This window comes from Haemorhous mexicanus, chromosome 21, assembly GCF_027477595.1.
Source record: "Haemorhous mexicanus isolate bHaeMex1 chromosome 21, bHaeMex1.pri, whole genome shotgun sequence".
NCBI classification, from domain to species: domain Eukaryota; kingdom Metazoa; phylum Chordata; class Aves; order Passeriformes; family Fringillidae; genus Haemorhous; species Haemorhous mexicanus.
The window spans coordinates 3,884,563-3,905,919 of NC_082361.1; the positions used below are offsets into that span (position 1 = coordinate 3,884,563).

Below are 21,357 nucleotides of genomic sequence, written 5' to 3' on the forward strand. Positions count from 1 at the left end.
AGTACTTGTGATGTTTGGTATTTTTAACCCTGGGCTCCAGGACTCATGTGTGTGGCTTCACTCGTGGTGTCTGGAGAGGGCAGCACGTGGTGCACCCCAGTGTTGTGGTCCAGAGCTCAGGCTTTGGGCCACTATCTCCATAAAGATGATGGACTATAAGAACCTCAAAGGCTGTTTGCATCCCAAATCTGATTTGCTGATTTTCTTGTGTCACCTCTGTGCAGGCATCTCCTCAGCCCTGTGTTCTCACTCCTCTCCTGGCTTCTCTGAGCTTATGCTGGGGTTCTCCCTGCGTGTGCTGGGGCTGCAGCAGCTTTTGGCAGCAGGATTTTTGCTTCCTCTTGACAGCTCAGGAGTGGGAAACACCCAATCCCATTCTGCTGACAGCTGCCTTTGTAATTCAGGTGCTGTGAACTCCCAAAGGACAGCTGTGAGCATCTGGCCCTTCGCCTGGAGGCACTGAGGAGCTGTTTGGGAGGACAGGGCTGGTTTGGGTGTATTGAGGAGTTGTTTGGGAGGACAGGGCTGGTTTGGGTGTCTTGAGGAATTGTTTTGGAGGGCAGGGCTGGTTTGGGTGTCTTGAGGAATTGTTTGGGAGGACAGGGCTGGTTTGGCTGTGACAATCTTGGTTGTGTCTGGCTGTGATGTTGGTGACAGGGAAATGCAGTGCTGACCTGACACGAGGGGGCTTCCTCTCCTGCCTGCCAGGAAAGCAGCACCCAAAAATCTCCCTTAATAACCCCTTTCTGCTCATCCTTCTCCCTTTAGGCTCCCGTGTACGTTGCTCTGAGTCAGGGGTTTTTCTTTCATCACAGTGCCCTCCCAGCACTTCTCCTTCCCATACTGGAAACCGAGTGTGAATTAGAAACTGCAGCGGAGGGAGGAAGGAGGGGCAATGTGGTTTGTGGTGCCAGAGCCTGGGCTGGCCGAGCAGAGCAGAATGGGAGGCACTTCTGGGGGCTCTGGGGAGAGGAGCTGAGAGCAGGGGAAGCGGGATGGAGGAGCTGTTCCAGCCCTGTGGGGTCTGGCAGTGTCCTGGTCGTGGGTGGGGGAGCCCCTGACCAGGGGGATCCCGCCTGGGCAGCCCTGGAGCTGTCTGGAGGCAGGAAATGGAGGCTAATCCCTCCCCAGCCGGCTGTGTGCAGAGCAAGGGGGAATCAAAAGCAGCTGAAAATCCCGGATTTCCCTTTCTGTTTGGCGGAGAGGGAAGCACAGGGGAGGAGATGGACAAGTTAAGTGGGAGCAGCTCCGCCTGTTCCCGACGCCTCTGCACCCACAGCCCCTGGGGGGAACTGGCCCTCCCAGCCCTCCCCAGCTGTTTATTTATCTATAATCGAAGACCTGGCTGCTGCTGACAGTCCAGCTGGCCTCAGAATGGCAGCAGACCCCGTCTGAGACCTGTGACACAGTTCCACTCCCAGGGACCCTCGAGTGCCAGCTGTGCCCTGGCACACCCGCCCTGGGAAGGAGCTTTGTCAAAGGTGACTCTCAGCCGGGGCTGGGGCAAGGAGGGGAGAAGGGAAGCTCCCCAGGGGTTTGGCTGTTGTGAGAGATGACTCAGTGCATGCCCTGGCTGGGTGGCACCCTCTGTGCCACCGTGTTACGTGCCCACATGTCATGGAAACCCTGACACTGCTCCGTGGCCGCGTGGCACGGGTGGCATTGGGAAATGAACCCTTGGTATGGGTCTGATCCTCACTGCTGGGGTAAAGGGGTCACCCTGCAATGGTGCTGGCAGCTCAGGAAGGGATGGATCAGGCCATGCACTCACAGGCAAAGAGGGGAGAAGCTCCTCAGGGCCCCACTGCTGTGGGTGAGCCCCTCGGGGAGCAGCTTGTCCCACTGTGTGCTCCCTCAGCCTCCTGCAGGAGCTTGGGGGGTGTTTCCTCACTGTTTTCCCTGCAGTTAGGGGAGCAGAAAGAGCTTAAAATCTAATTTCCTACCAAAGTCAGGCTGATGCTGTCACAGTGTCCCTCTGGCTGTGCCCTCTCTCCCCAGATGACTTCTGAACCCGCTGACCTGCGTCACGCAGATCTGGCTCAGGGCTCACAGATAATTAAGTCTATGCAGAGATGATGAAATGAGATGGTTGAGAGGAGGAAAAGAATCTTGTAAATGCCCCAAAACATCTGTAGCATGAGTTCATGTATTATTAGACACCAGCAAATCCACGTGGGAGATGCTTCTTACAAACACTTAACCGCAAAAACATTTTCATTCTCGGTTTGTACATTTTTAGGCAGTCTCGGGACACAAAACCATAGGAAGCAACACAAGTAGTTTCAGTGCTCATGGGATAACCTTTTATTTTAATAAAACCTGAAATTCTTTTGGCCCTCAACGTCATTCCCAGAGCCAAGGCTTGAAGGAAAAACAACATAAATCATGGACTTGGCAGTAAAAGGTTGGGAGGGTCAGCAGCACTGTGGCTGGACTCAGCCGTGGTGTGACTTGGTGGCACTTGATGAGTTTGCTGATATTTCTGAGGGACAAACCTGGCCCTCAGCTGCTGGCACACAGCATTGTTTGGGAGAGCACTGCTCCTCCATGCCAAAACCCCCACAACAAAAAGAGTTCTGCTGGCCATGGAGAGAGGCCCTGCAATAACATCCCCCTCTAAAACAATGCGGAGCGGAAACGTTTCAAAGTGGTAATTACCAAAGGGAAAATAATTTTTTTTCAACATCCTTTGTCTGAGCACCTAACAATACCTGGGAATGCTGAAAGACTTTTCCAATCCTTAATTGACTTTTCAGCCATGTCACTGTTTGTTTCATCTCTGCAATAGCCAGCTCAGGGCAGTGAAACTTTCCCTTTCCAGCTCTTGCCAGCCCCTTTTCCCGACTCTCACGTGGCCATCACCAGTAAGTGTGTGCTCAGGCTGTTACAGCACAATGTTTTCATGTCCACTCACTGCATCCCTGCCCAGCCCGTGGTGAATTTGGCCCAGATGACTTGGCAGGGGCTGTGCAGTGTCAGCACCGGGGCTGCTGGTCCAGCTGCCAGACGTCTCTGCTGCTGCTGCTCCTCCTGCAGCTCCTCTTCCTCATCCCTGAGGCTGCTCCAGCCCTCTGGCTCCTCTCTTGGCGGCTGGCTTTCAATCATATCAGCTCTTCACTCTGCTGGAGCCTGGCTCCAAGGTTTCACTCCTCACTTCAGACCAGGCTTTCCTGCAGCCTCCCGACGTGTCTGGGGTTTGATTGATGCTTTCCCTGACGTTTGTGCGGTCAGAGGAGATACAGGACCATTGTTGGAACATCCTTTTCACATCCCCTCTTAAGGGGCTCTGTTCCTGTTTAACTGGGTTTCTTATTTTCAGTAATCTCAGTTATTTATTGGTGTTATTAATGTTGTGTGTGTGGAACTTTGCTGTTGCCTTGTTTATCCCCATGATCTGGCATTTGAATCTGTTCCACCTTATTCCTGTACTGGGATAACTTTGTGCAAATCTGTTTTATTTCCCTGCCTGTATCTCTTCAGATCAACTCAGCACCTTACAACCTGTTTGGCTCCACTTTCAAGCTGGCCTTTGGATTTAAAATAATCTTGTGCAAGGGATCAACCCCATGTGCTTCTTCCCTGTGCCTGTGCTATGGCATCACTTTTCTCTTGGACTTCTCAGCAGCTCTGTGGCATCATTCCCTCCCCTGTGTGTGTCCAGGCACGTCCTCCCAGCAGCAGGGCAGTGAATGGTGCTGTGCAGCTTCAGGGAGCTGAGTCTGAGCGTGCTGGAGTGGTGACACAGCCTGCATCCCTGTCCCCAGGGGGAACGGCCGTGTGGGGTCACAGCACGTCCCCAGGGGTGCCCTGCATGTGCTGTCACCTGGGCAGAGGGCAGGGGGAGCCTCTCCTGGCCTTCCCTAGCCCAGGAGAGCCAGTGGGAATAAAGCTGGAATAAAACTGGAATTAAGCTGGAATAAAGCTGGAATAAAGCTGGAAAAAAAAGCTGGAAGAAAAGCTGGGATAAAGCTGGGATAAAGCTTCCCTCCTGCTCTCCTTGCTAGATGCACAGGCCAGTCCTAATTCCCCATCTGTGAGGCACAGGTGAGGTGGGTGTACCTGTCCCTGCAGCAGCACAGCCCACCAGGGCTGGGGGTAGGAGCTGAGGAGGAGGAGGAGGAGGAGGAAGAACTGCTCTGCCTAGCAAAGTTTCCTGTTGTCCACTGGGATTTCTCTGTTTATCAGTTTCCAGTGCCTCTTGTTTCTGGGACTCTCCTTTTACACGATTCAGCTGAACGTGTCATTCTGGCTGCTTGTTGTGGGTGGAAAATTGTACTGCCTGCCCTTGGATGTGTTTTTGAAAGGTGAGCAGAGCCAGAGCTTTGCTCTGCTCTGTATCCACCCAGGTGGTGGATGTGTGTTTTCAATATAAAATGAAATCTCACTATTTCATCGAATTTTTCTGGCAGATGAGAAGGAACAGCTTGATTTCAGAACTGAGTTTCCCTTATCCTCAGGGGCTACACCTATTCCCACCTTTCCCTGGAATTTTTTGTGGCTCCAAAACCTTTCCCCTCTTTTCCACCAGTGGCTCTCCTTTCCCTGGCTGTTCTGCAGAGAAGCCAAGCAAGCAGGGATGGAAATTACAATACCGGAGCACCTGGGAGCCTTGAACCCACCACACACTGATTGCTAAGCAACAGGGAGAAATGTTTTTCCTGTTTTCCTTTTGGTTGCAGGCACCTTAGGTGGTATTTGTTAAAAGAGCTGACTGAAACATTCTGGCAGAAAGGTGATAGGGAGATAAAAGCTGCCTTTAAAGACAAACAACTCAAGAAATAATGGTCCTTGGCAGAGGGGCTCTGGAGTGTCTGCAGCAGCTTAAAGCCTGCTGAACCCTGCACTCCAGGGAGAGCCACGTGGGAGAAGGGAAAACGCTGCCACCAGGAGCTGCAGCTTCCTCCTGGGGTGGGGATGTCCCCAGCAAAACTCCCTGGCTGTCTTGTGATCCTGAGCTTTGGTCCCTGCATCCCCCTGCCAGCAGTGCCCTGCAAAATGCTCTGAGCTCTCTCGGTGCTTTTCACACCTTTGGGCACATTTTGATATTAATAGTTGTGTCTTGCCTCTTATCTTTCTGAGTATTTTCTTCTTTGCTGTGAAGGAATCCAGGTGCCTGCTTGAAGTGTGCTGTGGTTGCTTCTTTCTGAGAAAGTGGCTTGGTGTCCTTCCACCTCACATGTTGGCCTTGTTCTGATGAGCTTTCAGAGGTCAGAAAGTTTGGAAAACGGATGTTTGTGTTGTTGCTTGCTGCCCTAACAGAAGCTCCTCAAATACTTGATAAATTGCCTGGAGAAGAGAAGGTTCTGGGGCAATCTTAGCATCCCAGAGCATAAAAGTGGCTTCAAGAGAGCTGGAGAGGGACTTTGTTCAAAGGTCTGGAGTGACAGGACAAGGGGCAATGAAGAAGAGTGGATTTTAGAGTAGATATTAGGAAGAAATGTGCCCTGTGAGGGTGGTGAGGCCCTGGCACAGGTTTTCCAGGGAAGCTGTGGCTGCCCCTGGATCCCTGGAAGTGTTCCAGCCCAGGCTTGGAGCACCCTGGGCTAGAGGAAAGTGTCCCTGTCCATGGCAGGCATTGAACGAGACAATCTTTAAGCTCCCTTTCAACCCAAACCTGTTGGAATCTAAAAAACCCAAACCCCCAAAAAATCTGTGCTTCTGCAACAGCCAAGGGAGTGGTGTAAGGAACAGGATGGAGGAGAAATATTCCTGCAAGCTCTGGAGTCTCCAAGGCTTGTGGAATAATTGCTGAGCTTCAGGAGCCTCGGCAGGAGCTGCCGTGGGCCAGCTGTGCACAGGGGCTGCAGGAAATGAACCACAGAAAGGCTGGATGGAGACTTTTAGATCCTGATTGCCCAGGGATTTGCTGTGCTTCCTCTGCTAGGAACTGACAGTAATTAGGGCCTTGCCTGGCTGTGTTAATGCCTGGTGTGGAGGAGAGCTGTGCTCCCAAATTAACCCGGCTGCCCGTGGGGGTGAGGGAGCAGGGGGTGCTGCAGCTGGGGGAGGGCACAAGGGACAGGAGAGCCTGAGCCAGCCTTCCTCCCTGCCAGCACAGAGTTCACAGTGCCTGATCTGTCAAAAACAGCTCCAAAAACCACCCAAAACCTGGAGGCAGAGTGATCCAACTGCCCTGGATCTGAAATACTCAGCAGAGAACCTCCTAAAATCCATGCCTGCTGGAAGCTGTGGCATGTGGTGGGTGGCTCTCATCTAAAATCTGCATAAATCAGGGCATTGATCATGCTGGGAGTGAGAATTGGGTCTGTGAGGTCTGAGATCTGTTGATCCCCACATTTGGGGGGACCCAGTCTCACATCTCTGTACAGATTGTATGACCAGAGCAGTGACGTTGTTTTCCCTTCTTGCTCAAGCTTTCCCCCTCATCCTGAAGTGGAAGAGATAGTACTGGTTGTTTACTGTTGGATTATTATTATTATTATTTCTTATAAAATAACCTTCCAGCTGATCCTGGGCAATGAAAACAAAAATCTTTTCCAGTTAAAATTGGAATGCCCAAAAGATTTGGATCTAGCACATAATGCCTAACCTCCAGTTAATAATTCTTGTAACTAGGTAGCACTTTTCCTCTAAAATGCCTTAAAAACAGCAAGAAAAAGGGCTTCCCCAGCTGCACAATAGAAGGAAGTGCTGAGGGCTCCATGTCAGAGCCTGACACAGACTTGCCTTGTGAGCTGGTGCCAGAGCTGGGACAGAGGCCGGATAATGTTGCAACTCCCACATAAAGCAGCCCAGTTCCCTCAGAGGCTGCTGCTTTGGGTCCTGGGTCCCTCTCTGGTCCAACAGTGAGAGCTGGAGGTGTGTGATGCTCCAGAGGGGCTCAGTTTGAGGTGGTGAGGGGGATTCCTGCCTTCTCTGCTCGGGGCTGGGATCAGCTCTTTGCAGCTCTTGGCATCGGTCCTGCTGTGGTTTCACTGAGGCTCAAAGGGAATGTGGGATTGTTGGGGGGCTGGCACTGCCCTGGGGGTGCTGGCACTGCCCTGGAGGTGCTGGCACTGCCCAGAGGATGGTGGCAGGAGCCCTGGGATGTTTGCAGGCAGCTGATGCCAGGCAGGAGCAGCTCCTGTGGAAGTGTTTGTGAGCCATGCTTTGGGGTGTGCAGCCTCACTTGATGGCAAAACAAAACCCCACAGGAACACTGAGCACAGGAATTGGGTCACTGTGGGCTTTGCCCTGTAGGAAATGTGCTGGAAAGCCCCACTCAGCAGCAGAGCAGGGAGATGAAAGCAAAGAAGGGCTGGAGGATGTAGCTGAGGGGATGCTCAGACACCACGTGCTGGGGAGAGACAACTCGGGGTCCAGGCTGAGCCCAGTTATTAACCCAGGTCTGAGTCTGCAGGTTCTGACTATAACAGATTGCTTCCCAAACCAGAAAACTGGCTGAAAGTTCCCAGAAGTTTCCCTGTGTTACCCTCTCCATGTTTCTGACCCTGGAGGAAGGGCTGGAGACTGCAGCAGAGGAGCAGAGCTGCTCCAGTGTTGGGCATGTGGGTTTGTATTCATCCAGCCAAGAGCTGATTCCAGAGTGGTGGAAAGACAAAAATTGGTGGATTTCTCACAGCACCCAATTCCTGGGTCTGCCAGAGTCCATGGGACATTTACAGATGACATGGAAAAGCTCAGTGTGTTGTGAAAAGTTTCTGGCTGAGTTTGCCAATTGCAAATTGACAGGATATTTTTTTTAATGAGTCATTCGAGCATTGATCATTTTCTTAAATCCCTGAAATCACATGCATGTCAATTAAACACATTTTGCAACAATTTCTCGACCTTCAAGGATTCTGGAGGGAAACCTGAGGCTTTGATCCTGCCTATTCATTTTCACCTGTGAGCTTAGAGGCAAATAAGGAGCCCTGAAAAGTTATTTGTTTTGAATCTCATGATTTTCAAGAGCCTTGCCCCTGATGGCTGAGTGTTTGGGGTTAGCTACGCAGAGCAAACATCCTGAGCTTGGGCTCCTGACCCTGCTTTGAGTGTTTTGCTTTTCAGACCCAGAAGGTTCCCAAGAGAGGAGAGAGGAAACTGACTGGCTATTTTTAAACTCCTCCAGTTGCTTTCCTGCCTTATATTATTTATTATCCATTATCAGAAGTGTTTTTCCCCTGAAGCCATCTTTAGTGGTCAACCGAGGGACGGTGAAAATTGCCCGTCAAACAGAGCTGCATCTTTCTGCAGAGGTCAGACGAAGCTGGAGGCTCTGGGAGGGCTGAAAATGAGTGCTGCTGTTGTTGGTGGTGTGCACTCGAGCCCTGCCAAGCAATTCCAGGGGTGGGCTGTGATTTCTCTGCCCTAAGACTCAAGCATGAAGCAAAGCAGAGTCTCCCTCCCAAATATTTCACAGTCCAGAGAGGCAATGCTGATTTCTGCTGGAAAGCAGGTCCCTGCCTCTGATTTCAGCATGTCCCTGCCTCTGATTTCAGCATGTCCTGAGCAAAGGGATGCACAGCACTGAGTTTCACAGCACATCTTGCAGTGCCACGTGGTTCCTGCGTGACGTGTCAGTGGGGCTGGGGACACCTCTGCAGGGAGCAGCATCACATCCTTCTGTGGTGGAGAGAGCTGCACTGACCCACCTGGCACTGCAGGGTGCCCTGGGCAGGGATCAGGGCTGGATCTCTGTGTATTGCCCCCAAAGATGTGGGGCTGCCACAGGCAGTGCAAGGCCCTGCTGCTGGGCTGGGTCCCCTTTCCCAGGATGTCCAGGAAGTCCCCTCTGACCTCTTTGGCTCCAGATAAAGCAGGACAATAGGCCACGTTGTCCTGGCTCATCCTTCTGCCTGGTAAACTTTCCAGTTGGAAGCCTCTCACAGCCTGGCAGCTTTGTTAATCCCTTCCTGCCCGGGCAGGAGCTGCTGGTGCCCCGGGCAGAGCTGGACATGTGAGCCTTGGCTCCATCCTCACTGGAAATAAAGCTGCAGGGCTGGAAGGCCCTGGGAGGCCGATGTTATTTCAGCTGCAGAGGGAGCTGAGGCATGAAAGTCCGGGTTTTGGTGGTGTCAGCAGCACTGCCCGGACGCTGGGATGCAGTTTCTGAGCAGTGTGTGAGGAGGGAAGGGGAAGAGCAGGGGAGGGCTGGAGCACGCAGTGCTCAGCACAGGGGGCTGATGAATGACAAACACTTCTGCCCGTTTCCCTCTGCCTCTGAAAACAAAATTATGTTGCAGAGGTTCTCTAAAGTGGCATCTGCAGCCCTGCTGTCCCCCAGGCTCGTTTTGCTTTCCCGGAGTCCCTGCTGGGCCGAGAGCAGGTGCCCTGGCCCCCTTAGCGTGTGCACGGGGGGCTGGCACTGACTCACCGCGGGTCACATCACTCCCTCCCGCAGGGGACACTGCCTGCTGCCCCCGCGGGGCTGTGACCGTGTCACGAAGCCCAGCTGCGGCCAGCGAGGGGCTGGGGGCTGAGCTCACGGGCTGAGATAATGCTGGGATGAAAGCACGTGCTGATGATATTCTCGCGCTGGCAGTTACCACTTTTCCTTCTCCTGGCGGTGTGTGAACCCCAGGTGCTTCACGAGCACCTGGTGACACAAAGCTCCTCTCCCAGAGCCGTTGTCACCTGCGTGACTTTGCTCCCTCCCATCAACGGTAACACCCCGGTGTTCCCCCCACCCAGCTGGGGCTGGAGCTCCGGCCACGCCATCCCGCAGCCCCCCGAGCATCCTCCTCCTCCTCCTTTGTGCCGCCTCGGGGCTTTTCACGCCCGCCGTGTCCCCATCCCCGTCCCCCCTCCCCGAGGGGGCCGAGCCGCGCCGGGCCGGCCCCCGGGGGCGGGCGGAGGCTGCGGGAGGAAATCCAGCGCCTGCTTCACAGCCGAGCCGGCTCCGTCCCGGCCCCGCCGTGACATCAGGCCGCTCTTTCTGCGCGGGGGCGGCCGCGGGCGCTCCCGGTGCCTGCCCCGCTGCTGCGGGCGCTCCCGCACCGCCCCGCTCCGCTCCGCTCCCCCCCGAGCATCGCCCCCACGTCCCCGCTGCGGCTCCCCGGGCAGCCGGGGGGGCTGGCGGGGCCGGCGGCGGGTTTTGGGGCCGGGGATGCGGCGGCCCCGCCGATGGTGAGCCGCCGCCGGGCCCCGCCGCACCATGTCCCCGCCGGCCCCGAGAGGATGTTCGAGGGCTGCCGGCGGGCGAGGAGCCTCTGGGGCGGCGTCAGGCTGGAGGTGGCCGGAGAGAGCAGCCCCGTGGTGCTGCACAGCTTCACGCAGCTCGACCCCGACCTGCCGCCGCTGGAGGTGAGTGCGGGGGTGCGGGGTTTGGGGGGGCTGAGAGCCCCTCGGGGGTTTGGGGGGCTCCTCCTCGCTGGCAGCGTGGGTAGCGCTGGCCCGGAGTTTGTGGGCATCATCAGGGTGATTCGTAGAATTCTGTTATGTAGAATCACGGAGCGGTTTGGGTTCGAAGAGACCGTAAAAATCATCTCTCCCCACCTCTGCCATGGGCAGGGATGCCTTCCACCAGCCCAAGTTGCTCCGATCACCGTCCAGCCTGGCCTGGAGAGCTTCCAGGGATGGAGCAGCCACGGCTTCTCAGGGCACCCCGTGCCAGTGCCTCACCACCCTCACAGAGAATAATTTCTTCCTAATATCTAAATCTACTCTCCTTCAGTTTAAATCCTACCACTCCATGCCCTTGCAAAAGTCTCACCAGCCTTCTTGTAGGGCCCTCTAGGTGCTTTAGGTGTTTCATTTTATTGAACAAATGGGTGCCCTTGCTTGGCTCTTTTTGCTGTGAGTCCCTGTGCCCCTGGGGACTGGCAGGCAGCTGCCAGGCTTGTAGGGAGAAACCAGATGCTCTCCCTTCAGGCACCCAGGGAAAGGGGCAGAATGTTAAAACTTCAGGCTTTTAATATTTCATTTGAGACTGGCTGCGGGAGGCAGGAGTCTGCTCAGATCTGAGCTGTTCGTAAAGGCTCCAGGCATGTCCAAACCACAAAAGTGTCTTCTGGGAAGGTTACGGGCATTGGGACGACTTTCCTGGAGGATGCAAAAATATTTGTGCTTGTTTGCATTCGACCTCGGGTGGTTCAAAGTCAGGCTGGTCCCAGCGAGGCCCGAGTGCTTTGTTGATGGCAGTTGCATGTGGAGGCACCCGAAATAATCTGAGTCAGAGCTGGGCCTTTTATCTCGGTAATGGATGCTCGTCATCGGTGTGGTGGGAGTGTCGCTGGTTGGGAGCAAACGGTGTGTCAGGAGGAGCTCGGCGGGAGGAAGATTTTGCTGTTCAGAAGCCGCAGCCCTGGCGCTGCAGGGGTTAATAGCAGCGAGGGTCAGCAAGTCTGGCTTTGCTGGGATTTAGAGCCAGCTGCAGATGTGCTGCTCTGGATGCTTCCCGCTGGAAAGGGGGCGGTGGAGGGGGGGAATCACCACGAAAGCCTCTCTAGTTGCTGTGCAGATATCCGCTGAGGGCAGCCAGATATCCAGGGGGAGGGCAGCGGCTCCTTCTCCCAAACAATCAACCCCTCAACCTGGGATGGAAAGTCCTGCTCAGGAAGGGATGAGCTCAGGCTCCGGCTGTTCCGCTTCACCTCTGGCCTGGTGGCAGAGCTCATCAGCTCCGCGAGAGTTCATGGAAGCTCCATCCAGCTTGTTTTCCCCGCTCTCCCCTCCCCGCTGGTCTCTCCTGGGGGTGGGCGTGCTGACATGCTTTGGAGTGCATCATCTGGTTCGTGTTATGCCTGGCAGGAAGTCCAGCCTCGGGAGGCTCAGGGGCCGCGCTTTTGTCAGGGAGAGCAGGAGAAGGGCGGGGGAAAGAGGGGGTGATGCAGCGTGCTGCCCCCCTCATCCCAGGGGACAGCCTGCCTGGCACGATGTGCCCCGGCTGCAGGAGGCTCTGGAGCATCTTGGGTGATGTGGCTGTGAGGGAAAAGGGATGGGGCTGAGGGAGGCTTTGCATGGCCCTGAGCCAAGCCCAGCTCACCTGAGCCTGGCACGGGCACAGCTGCCAGCCAGGGCTCCTCCCGAGCTGTCTGTGCCCACGTCTCTGCCCTGGGCTGCGGGGGTTTGTGCTGGGGAATGGTCAGAGCACAGCCTCAGCATCCGCTCCCTCGAGCTTTCCTCCCAGTCTTGAACAGAGAAAATCCTTCCTTTTTTGATTTTTTCCCCCTATTTCCAAGTGATGGTGAGAAAAGGGGCAGCCCAGAGGGGTGCACTGTGACCCACGGCCTCCTGAGCAGCTTGGGGATGCACGGGGTGTTCGTTCATTGCATGACCGGGGAAATGAAAAAATGTGTCACTGTTGTGACAACTGTGGTGGCCCGGTGGGGCTGCAATCCTCAGGCAGAGCTGTAGATGCACACTGAGAGGAGAAGGCAGATTATTTGAATAAGATCCTCCAGGGACCATCAGTGTTTTGCTGAGCCCCAGTGACAGTCCCCAGGACACGCTGGGACCTTTGTCACCTCTGCCAAAGGGAGCTGTGCCGGGTTTTGGCAGAGCTCGTGGGTGGATAGTCTGGTCCTACAGGGAATGGAGGCTCCCTGGAAAGCTGCTGGGCAGGCTGCAGGGATTGTGGCTCTCTCTGGTCCTTGCTGAGCCCCCAGGGGATGGCAGCAGGGCAGACTTTGCCTGTATCCCACAGCAACGGTATCGATCAGCATCTGTGAGCATCACTGGGGGTGAGGCCTCCTGGCCCTGGGAGCCAAGTGTTCTCACCAGGGTTTGAACCACGGGGGATGGAAAATTTAAACTGACTGTCTCAAGTGGGGGATTGACAGAGCAGCTTTGCAGACCTTTTGTTTTGACCTTTTCAGTTCCAGTCCGTTCCATACTCAGCAGTGAGTGTCAATCCTCTCAGTCCAGCAGGAGCCATGGAGTGAATCTGGTGGCCCCCCTGGTCCTGCTGGGCAGGAGTGGCCCAAAACACCACTGCAGATGACACAGACTGAAACTTTCATGCAGCTGATGTTGCTGAACCTCTGAGGAGGCTGGGCTGACTCTTATAAAAAAAGCCCTTATAAAAAAGTCCTTGTAATTCTGGCTGTGTTTGTTTTCTGAACAATTAAGAGATTTTCAGTTGCTAAATGAATCCTTGAAAACTTGAATTGCTCAGCCCAGATGCCTTGTAGGTCAGTGCTTGTTCTTTACAGCTGGGAGGGAGAGGCAGATATCTCTTAAAAGCCATTTTCTTTTCACTTCCTATGGAGCCTTTGGAATAAGATCCTTTTCTCCCAGCCTGTTCTCCTCCCCCAGGCACAACCTGATATGTCCCCTGCAATTTGCCAGATGAACATCATCTGTTGGTATTTCTTGGATGGGGACCTACCTTCTGGCTCCCTTCCAGAGAGGTTTGGTGGTGAGGCCTGGAGCAGGCTGGGATGTTCATTGTTGGTGGCTGCAGGGTGGGAATAACAGAGGTGGGAGGGGTTTTTTTTATTATTATTGTTTGATATGGTTAGAGAGAAGCTGGAGAGAAGCTTCCAAATGGGTTTGTGTAATAATTGTTTTGCTCAAAGGCTGCTGTGGGTTGTTTCCATAAGGGTGGGGATCCCCATACTGGGGTCTTGCTCAGGTTTTAGTGGATTCAGTACCAGACTGGCAGCCCTGGAAACTGAAATCTGTGTTTGTTCACAGGCTGAATGGGCAAACAGCCCCCTAGGCCACCCCTGTGCTTCAGCATCACTCAGCTTCAGCCCCCTGGCCCAGATCACACTATTGCTCCACTGCAGCCTCTCTTTTTGTGGCTCTCAGGGAGGCATCACCAGGCAGGGGCAAGTAAATGCACTCCTGGAGTATTTCCCCACTTCCCCGGGCCTTGATTTGGGTGGTGATGAGCAAAAGGAACATCAGGCCAGCTGTGCCTGCAGGGATGGGTCTCATTTAGCACCCACCACTGTTTGGGATTTGGGATCTGGCTGTGACCACCCCCCTCTTAGGGCCAGAGCACAGCCGGCGTTTAGGCCCCCTGAGTTGGTCTGGCCAGCAGCTCCTCCATCTCCCTTCCCAGCTCTCTAACCAGCCCCTGTGTCCCCCGAGGGAAGTGTAATTGAAGGAGGAAAGAGCTTATTTAGGTCACTCCAGACCACATTTAAGGGCTGGGTATGCCCTGCTCACACTTTCTTTAACGCCCTTATCTCCAGAGCTGCCTGATGACTGGCTTTCAAACGTCCATGCTCCTTTTATTTAAATATATCCTTGCAGCAGGGCTGTCTCAGTTCTCAAATATTTCTTCATCTCCCACGGACTCAGCAAGAGGAGGGAAAAAAATGTGGTTGCTAAGGAGCAGGATTTGGATACAAAGCTGGCTGAGCTGCTGGCGGGGGGCCCCGGGGGGCTCCAGCACAGCTCGTGGCCAGTCAGGGTTTGTGAATTGCTTTGGTGGGGTCTGGGTGGGGAGGACTGGGGTTTGAAACATTCCTTTGGCCTTGGGGAGAAGGAGTTGAGTTGTGGGACTTGCTCCTTTTACAGGTTAATGTGATGTTTGTGTGGGTTAGATCCCACAGCAGCATCCATGGCTGGTCCCAAGTGTGTGTGTGTTGTTCCAGGGGTCTGTGAGATCTTTGTTTTGCAGAGAGAAGCATCTGTGGGCTCAAAGGTGATGCTGGCAGTGGGGTTTGGTGCCCAGGAAGAAGCACCATGCTGAAACTGTGTGGCAGGCCCTGGCTGGAGCATTCCTGGGAACACCCAGCAGCAGGGCAAGGACTGGGATGTTTGGATACTGCAGTTATCAGGTGTCTCAGTGCCCAGGTGGGGACTCACCTGCACGTCACAGCAGCCCCAGTAATGATGAATTTGGACTTTGCTCCTGAGTCATTAGGGAAAGGGAGTGCTGAGCTCGGGCACGGAGCACTAATCCCAGTAATCCCAGTGATCCCAGTGATCCCAGCCGGGCTGCCTGAAGGGAGTCACGGGGAGGGGGTCGGAGCAGGGGCAGAGCTGCAAGGGCTGCTCTGGGGGCTGGGTTAGCACAGGGGGTTTGCAGAAGGGCGTTTGTGGAGGGCCCTTTTGTTCTGATAACACCTGGGAACGGCCCTGCCAGAGGTGCCAGGAAAGTCCTTTCCCAATTCTCAGCACGTGGCAGCGTGGGCTGTGCTGAGCAAACACTGCACTCCTGCTGTGCACTGGAGTGACTCTGCAGCTCCCCAGACCTCGTCCCTCACCTGGTCTGGGTTTGTTTTTGTGATGTTATGCAAATCACCTCTCTGGTTTTCAGTTACCTTCCCGGGGCTGTGCTGGCGCGGGTTCTTGTAGGGCAGCACTTTCACATTAGATAACGCCGAGTTCCCTCTACCTGAGGGTCAGGAGTTATGTGACAGCTGAATGTCACTGGAGATTAAGAACATGCAGAGGCTCCTGGCGTGGCCCGTTTGCCTCGGCTGGCTCCACAGCAGTTTGTTTGCATTACACCGTTGGTATTTGGATGAGCTCTGCTGTCAGAAACATGCTGGGACGAGAAAGGGCGTCTTCCCTCCACATGTGGGGTGCTGGGAGCAGCTGCCTGGGGAGCCCCGGGCTCAGCAGAGGAAGGATGGGGATGGCTCTGTCTGCCAGGCACCAGCCAAGTCCTCAGAGCTGATGGGAGGGGGAAAAAAAGTTGGTCTAACTTGCAAACAGAGCAGATTGGAGAGGAAACTCATCGGAGGCAACTTCATCTGGAATGCTGAGACATTATTTTTAGAGCTGCTTTGCTTTCTGCTAACCACAGTCCAGCAGCTGCACTGAGGGCTTGTGTGGAAACCTGCTTTGCAAAGGGTTCCCTACCCATCTGACCAGAACTTCTTTTCATGTGATGGAGCAAAACCTGCTCCTTGCAGTGGCTGGGTCTCCATGGAGACTCTGAAGCTGAGAGCCTGCCCCAGGCTCCTGCTCCAGCCAGAGTGTTTGTGAAATGATGTGTTTGCTTTGGGTTCGCCTCTAGGAGTCGGAACTGACTTCAGGGAACCAGGGTTTAGCCAAGCTGGGCAAAGCAAAGCACCTTGCCTGGGTCTGGCAGGGGCAAAGCTCAGCTGTGGGAAGTCAGTAAGGGTGCTGAAGCTCCACCTTCACGTGGCTGGGGGGTTCAGGACCTCACCTTCCAGTTTAGGCTGAAACCCCAGGGATTTTGGTCAGACAGCTGTCTAAAAGGCTCAGTTGGTGGCCTGCTGCTGGCAAGGTCTGGCTCTGTGCACTGGAGCAGCAGCAGAGCCTGGGAGCTGGGGGATGTGAGCTGGGGCTGGCAAGGCCAACACTCAGGCTGGTTTAGCACCTTAAAGCAGCCCAGCTTTCCTCCAAAAGCTGCCATTTGTTTGCTTCTGGTTGTATTTTTCATGGCTGTCTGGTCCCAGCTGCAGTTCTGCTGCTCAGGAGCCCCGTGCTGAGCAGTGTGTTGGCGGTGCCCGTCGCTGGTGACACTCAGTGGCATTACTGGGTTTCCAGACAATGTGCTCTACTCCATTCTGTCCCTGTTGCAACAGTGAGAGCTGGCACAAAGACAGGACAGGCCTGGCTGGTTCTTCCCTGCCAGTGCTGGGGTGACTCAGAGCGTAGCTATGGATCACACCAGTGTCATAACAAACACTTCTTCCCTGAGGTGCTTCTTGGGGAGGTATTCCACAAACTCCTTCTCTCTCAGTCCTCATTCCCATGGATTTTGGTGTGTTCCTCAGCAAAAGTCAGCTCTGGGAGGAGGGGGATGTTTGAGGCTTGCCTGGTCTTAATCCAGGGAACATCAAAGGAAAGGAGTCAGGGAATGAAGCTTGGCATCTCTGCCCTCTTCACATTGATGCTGCCCCACAGTCATTGTGCACTTCAGCTTTTTGGGTATCCCAGGGTGTGTCCCCCAAAATAATTGTATTAAACGGGAGGGTGAGCTGCAGGAGTGCTCACCTGTGGCTGCTAATGCCGGAGGATGAAGGGGGCAGGGTGGCAGGAGCAGATGAGTGGGGGTGGGAATGTGCATGTACCGGCTCACCGAGGTGCACGGCCAGGAGGAACAGGCACCTGGGGGTGTTGGAGCTACTCCGATGTGCTCCATGGCCAAAAACCCGCACCTGCAGAGCAGGGCTGAGGGGCTGGCGGGGGGATTCGTCCTCCCAGCCCGGGCACCCGCATTCTTTGTGCCGCAGATCTGGCACACTCAGCGCTCAGGGCAGGACCCGGGGCCAAACCTCACTTTGGTGTGTGTTCAGACACTTGACAACAGCGGGAGTTTTATCCTTTCCCAGTGGTTTTCTTCCCAAAGGTGCCGGTTAATCGTAAAATCTCATTTGCCTCAGCTGTGGAAATCACCCGGAGCTGGCGGAGCACCCGGTTCCCCCCCCCAGGTGTCGGCATGTTGCCACCTGCTCATGTCGCACCTCCTGCCTCGTTGACACCTATTTAAGTAATACTCCCAAGGTGAGATTTTGTTGATTACAAAGCAGGAGCGCTTGCTCTTGCCTCTTCCACCTTCCCACGGGCGCCGCGGGGAGGGGAACGAGTAGCGGGATGCTCTGCCAGGGGAAAATCTCCGCGGAGCGCAGGGGATGGCCTGGAACCTGCAGCTGGGCTGTGCTGGGACACGCTGGGGCTGCGGGTGTCAGGAGGAGGCTGGGACGAGCCCGGCTGATCCCGGGAATCGCAGGCCAGCAGCAAATGGAGGAGCCGCGCGTCATCCCGGCCGGGCTGGGAGCTGGGCGCGGAGGGCACGGCCGGAGAACAAAGCCTCGCATTTATTCCTGCCGTCCTTTCACCGCCAGCCCCTCTCTGCCTCCCCGCGCTGGATTGTTCCTGCATTTTCTCTGCTTCAGCTGTTTACTGGGTCACCCTGGTGCAGACACGCACACAAAGAGCGAGCCGGGGCTGTCGCTGTGCCACCGGCGCTGCCAGCCCCTCTGCGGCCCCGCGGGCACAGCGGTGCCATCGAGCCGGCTGGCAGAGCGTGCCCGGGGCCAGGCTGGGCTGCGGGCATGCGGAGCCCCGCGGGCATCCTCCTCTGCACGGGCTGTGGCCCTGGGATTTTGAGGAGGGGGCCCCTAAAGGTCTGGGCTGGTCAGCTGTGCCCGGTTTGGTCATGCCGGGTTTGGTGGAGGAAATGCCGGTTGACGTAAGGCAGAGTCAACACATGGGTGGACACGTTTATTCACTGGGGCTTAGTTCAGTTCAGCTTATCTAAGCTAAGGATGAGTTAGATTGAAGTTAACCTTGCTCAAATGGAAACAGAGGGGAAAGGTGCTGTTTCTGTCAGCCAGAGTGTGGCCAGGCAAGGCTGTGGCATTTGGACAGCCCCCAGTATGTGCACCTTCACAATTCCAGGGAGATGTGGCTTTGCTGTCTTTTCCCCTCTGCAAGCTGCAGCAGGCGAGTTACTGCACAGACATTTACAGTTTAACCAGGCTGCTGGGGAATACTGGGGGGTGAAACTCTCTGGGAGTGTCAGTGTGGGGCCAGTGGGATCTGGCAGTTGTGATCTTTGCTTTGCCCTTCCTGCACATCCCACCTTGTGTGTGCCCAGGTGAGCACTTCGTTCATGCAGGACATGGATGTGGCAGGGCAAGGGTAAGGTTTGACAAAAGGAGCTGATTTTATTGCAGCTGATACTTCTTAAAGACAAATTTTTGGCTGACTGGGCTGGTGCATGGGCTGAGAGCTGGAGAGTGTTCAAGGTTTTGCATCTCTGGGAGTGTAAAGGCTTTTGTGAAGGTGAAGTCACTTGCAGGTGCTGATGCATGCAAAGGACAAGCATTGCCCTGGAGCTGCCACAGGAGCAAGTCTGTGTGTGCTGGTGAACATGTGTGAAGCCAGAATTGACATTTCAGCTGTGACTATTCCAATCAAGTTCAAGGAACATCATCTCTGGGTGCCAACCTCACCTCCATCCCTTCCCCAGTACACCTGGCAGCTGTTGCTGCCCCAGAAATAACACATTTGGTGCACCAGGGCCCAGCTTCAGAGGTGGAATCGATAGAGTAGCATTAGGTCAGGCTGGAGCTCTTCAGGGCACCTCTTGTGTTTAAATTCACGTTTGAACAAGGCACTGGGGAAACTGTCATGTTGCATGTGACTTCCAGGTGCCACTGTACACCCAGAAAAACATCAATCAGTTTTTGAACTTGTTTCAGTTGTGTTTTTATTGCAGATTTTTCTGTTCCATCTCAGTAAAACGCAAACCGTTTGTTCTGAGCCGAAATGACTTGGGATGAGCCGCTCGATCTTTATTTAACCTCGCAGAGCAGTACCCACATGAATTTTTTATGCACCGTTTTTCACCAGCCGTGTCGTTCTGGTTTCACTTCCAGTAATGCCCCGGGGTGTGGGCGAGTCGGTGGCGCAGCAGTCGCTCTGTGAGCGAGGGCTGTGTCCCTCTGCTCTGAGCCTGCCCCTGCACAGGCATTGGCTCCGGCCAGGGATGCTCCAGGGCCATCACGAGCACGGGGCTCAGGGCTGTGGAGCAAGAGCCAGATCTGCTGTGTCGGCGGGATCTTTTTTTCCATCGTCTTAGAGAGGAAGCAAAACTTGCTGCACTCAGTTTTCTTCGAATAGCCTGCGAGGGGAGCCCATCCCAGCACGTCCCCTGGGAGGGGACAGCAGGGTGTTCTGCTCTGGGGTGCAAATGGCTGGTGGTCATCTCTGCTCCTGGGTGTAGGAAACTCAGGGTTTGCAGTTCATCAGTCACCCCTGTTGTGGCTGGAGTTTGTTGTTCCCCTGGGGAGTCCCCCTGTCAGCCTGATCCCCCAGCACCTGCATTTCCCCACCTCGGGGTGTGATCCTGCCCCTTGAAGGCTGGGGATGGAGTGGCCATGCAGAGTCTTTGATTTCCAAACCACAAAAAGAGTGCAAAAAGTCTCTCCACGTGGGAAGGCTCTTAGTTTGCTCTAAAAGCAAACCAGGAGCAAATGGGGGAGGAACCCTGCTTATCTGCTTTGTCTCGTTCTTGGACCGAGGCTGAGCTCCTAATCCTTGCTCCAGCCACTGACTCACTGCATGTGAGTCACAAGATGCCTCTGTACCCCAGCTGCCAGCTTCCCTTCCCTTCTCCCTGGGCTGCCAGGGTGGAGAAGGCTGCCTTTGGATACCCTCTGGGTCACAGACACAGGGTCAGAGCTGCTGTTGATCTCAGGACCCACAGAGCCCAAGAAGGAGCTGTAAGATCCCTACAAGAGGCACAGATATGGGGTGATGTGACCCTTCTTTCTCTCTGCCCCATCCTGGTGCTGGGTGATGCTCTGGTCCAGGGCTGTTCCCCTGGGGCCCAGCTTTCTGTGCTGAAACATCTAGAGCAGAGTGTCAGGAAAACCCAGCTGTGGAGCCCAGCAACTGCTGGGGAGAGAACAGGCCCTCAGCTGTTGCCACTGGCCTGGTGTCCTGGCAAAACCACCCCTTTTTCATGGTGGGTTTGAGTTCAGCTTCTGGCCCTTTTACTGTTCTTTTCCTGTTTCCCCTTTTGTTGCTGTGTTTTTATGGGCTGCTGGAATCGGTCCTGGTTTGAGGCAGCTCGGAGCAGGCAGGAAGGAAGGCAGGGAGTGTTGAAAACCAAAGGAATTTTGTCTTTCTGCTGAATATCTCTGCATGGGGAGCAGTGGCTGGGTACACCCAGCTGTGGCAGGGGACTGAGCTCCATCAGCTGCAACAGGAGCACTCAGGGGGAAAGGAGACAGTGGGAGATCAACTTGCCCAGCTGGAGAGAACCACCCCAGTGCCACCATGGCCATGGCTGGGATGATGTTTTGGAGCAAAAGTGCTCCTGCCCTCAGTGGGGCTGCTGTCCCAAAGGACATGCTGTGACTCACCAGCGTGGGCACCTTTCCTTCCCCTGAAACAGGGGATGTTTGTCAGCTTCCTCAGCACTTGGGGTAGTCCTTGTAGCCTTCCTGAGCACAGCCAGGGGAAGGAAACTGTGAGTGTCAGGATCCCTGGAGGCAGAGCTCTGGGGGGAAGAGCCACCACAGGGCTTTTTGCCTGGAAGTCCCCACGGGGAAGAGTGATGTGCTGTGTGTGCTTATTTTGGACGTGTAGGACAGAGGGTGCTTCTGCTTTTGTGGTCTTTATCTTCGGTTCACAGAACTGAGCTTGTTTTCCTTTCACTACCCGGGGCTGACTTTTTTCCTATTTCCTTTTACATAATGTCATGCACTCAGCTTTGCAGAAGAGGTCCCAGAGTTGCTGCTGTTCCTTGCAGGGGTTCAGGGTTTGCTCCTGGGGGTGAAATGAAAGTGAGCTGGGGGTTGGTGTTGGACACGGGCCATGCTGGAGCCGGTTTCCTCTGTTTCTGGAAAGGCCCATTTCCCATTGCCAGTGGGAAGGGATTATTCTGAGAAAGGGCTGGGGATTCTAAAGACCAAACCCCCACTTGCTGCTCCTGGCTTTACCACCTTTCATCATGTTCTTTTGAGCTTGTGCAAGCTCGGAGCTTCAATGGGAAACCCCTGGTGACGTCTCCAAGGCTCAGCTCTGCCT

The 21,357-nt window shown here is 54.8% G+C and overlaps 1 protein-coding gene across 5 annotated transcripts in view; it reads left to right on the top strand.

The window, feature by feature from the left end:
• Window positions 1-21,357, top strand: part of RALGDS (ral guanine nucleotide dissociation stimulator) — a 53,747-nt gene that overhangs the window by 20,029 nt on the left and 12,361 nt on the right. For 3 of the 5 annotated variants that reach the window (XM_059865499.1, XM_059865500.1, XM_059865503.1), the window contains exon 1: window positions 9,833-10,245. The exons of the other annotated variants lie outside the window; for them this stretch is intronic. In XM_059865499.1, the coding sequence (XP_059721482.1) occupies window positions 10,066-10,245 (180 nt within the window). In that variant the 5' untranslated portion in view covers window positions 9,833-10,065. Of the gene's footprint in view, window positions 1-9,832; window positions 10,246-21,357 lie in introns of those variants that run through there. 5 annotated transcript variants of the gene reach the window in all.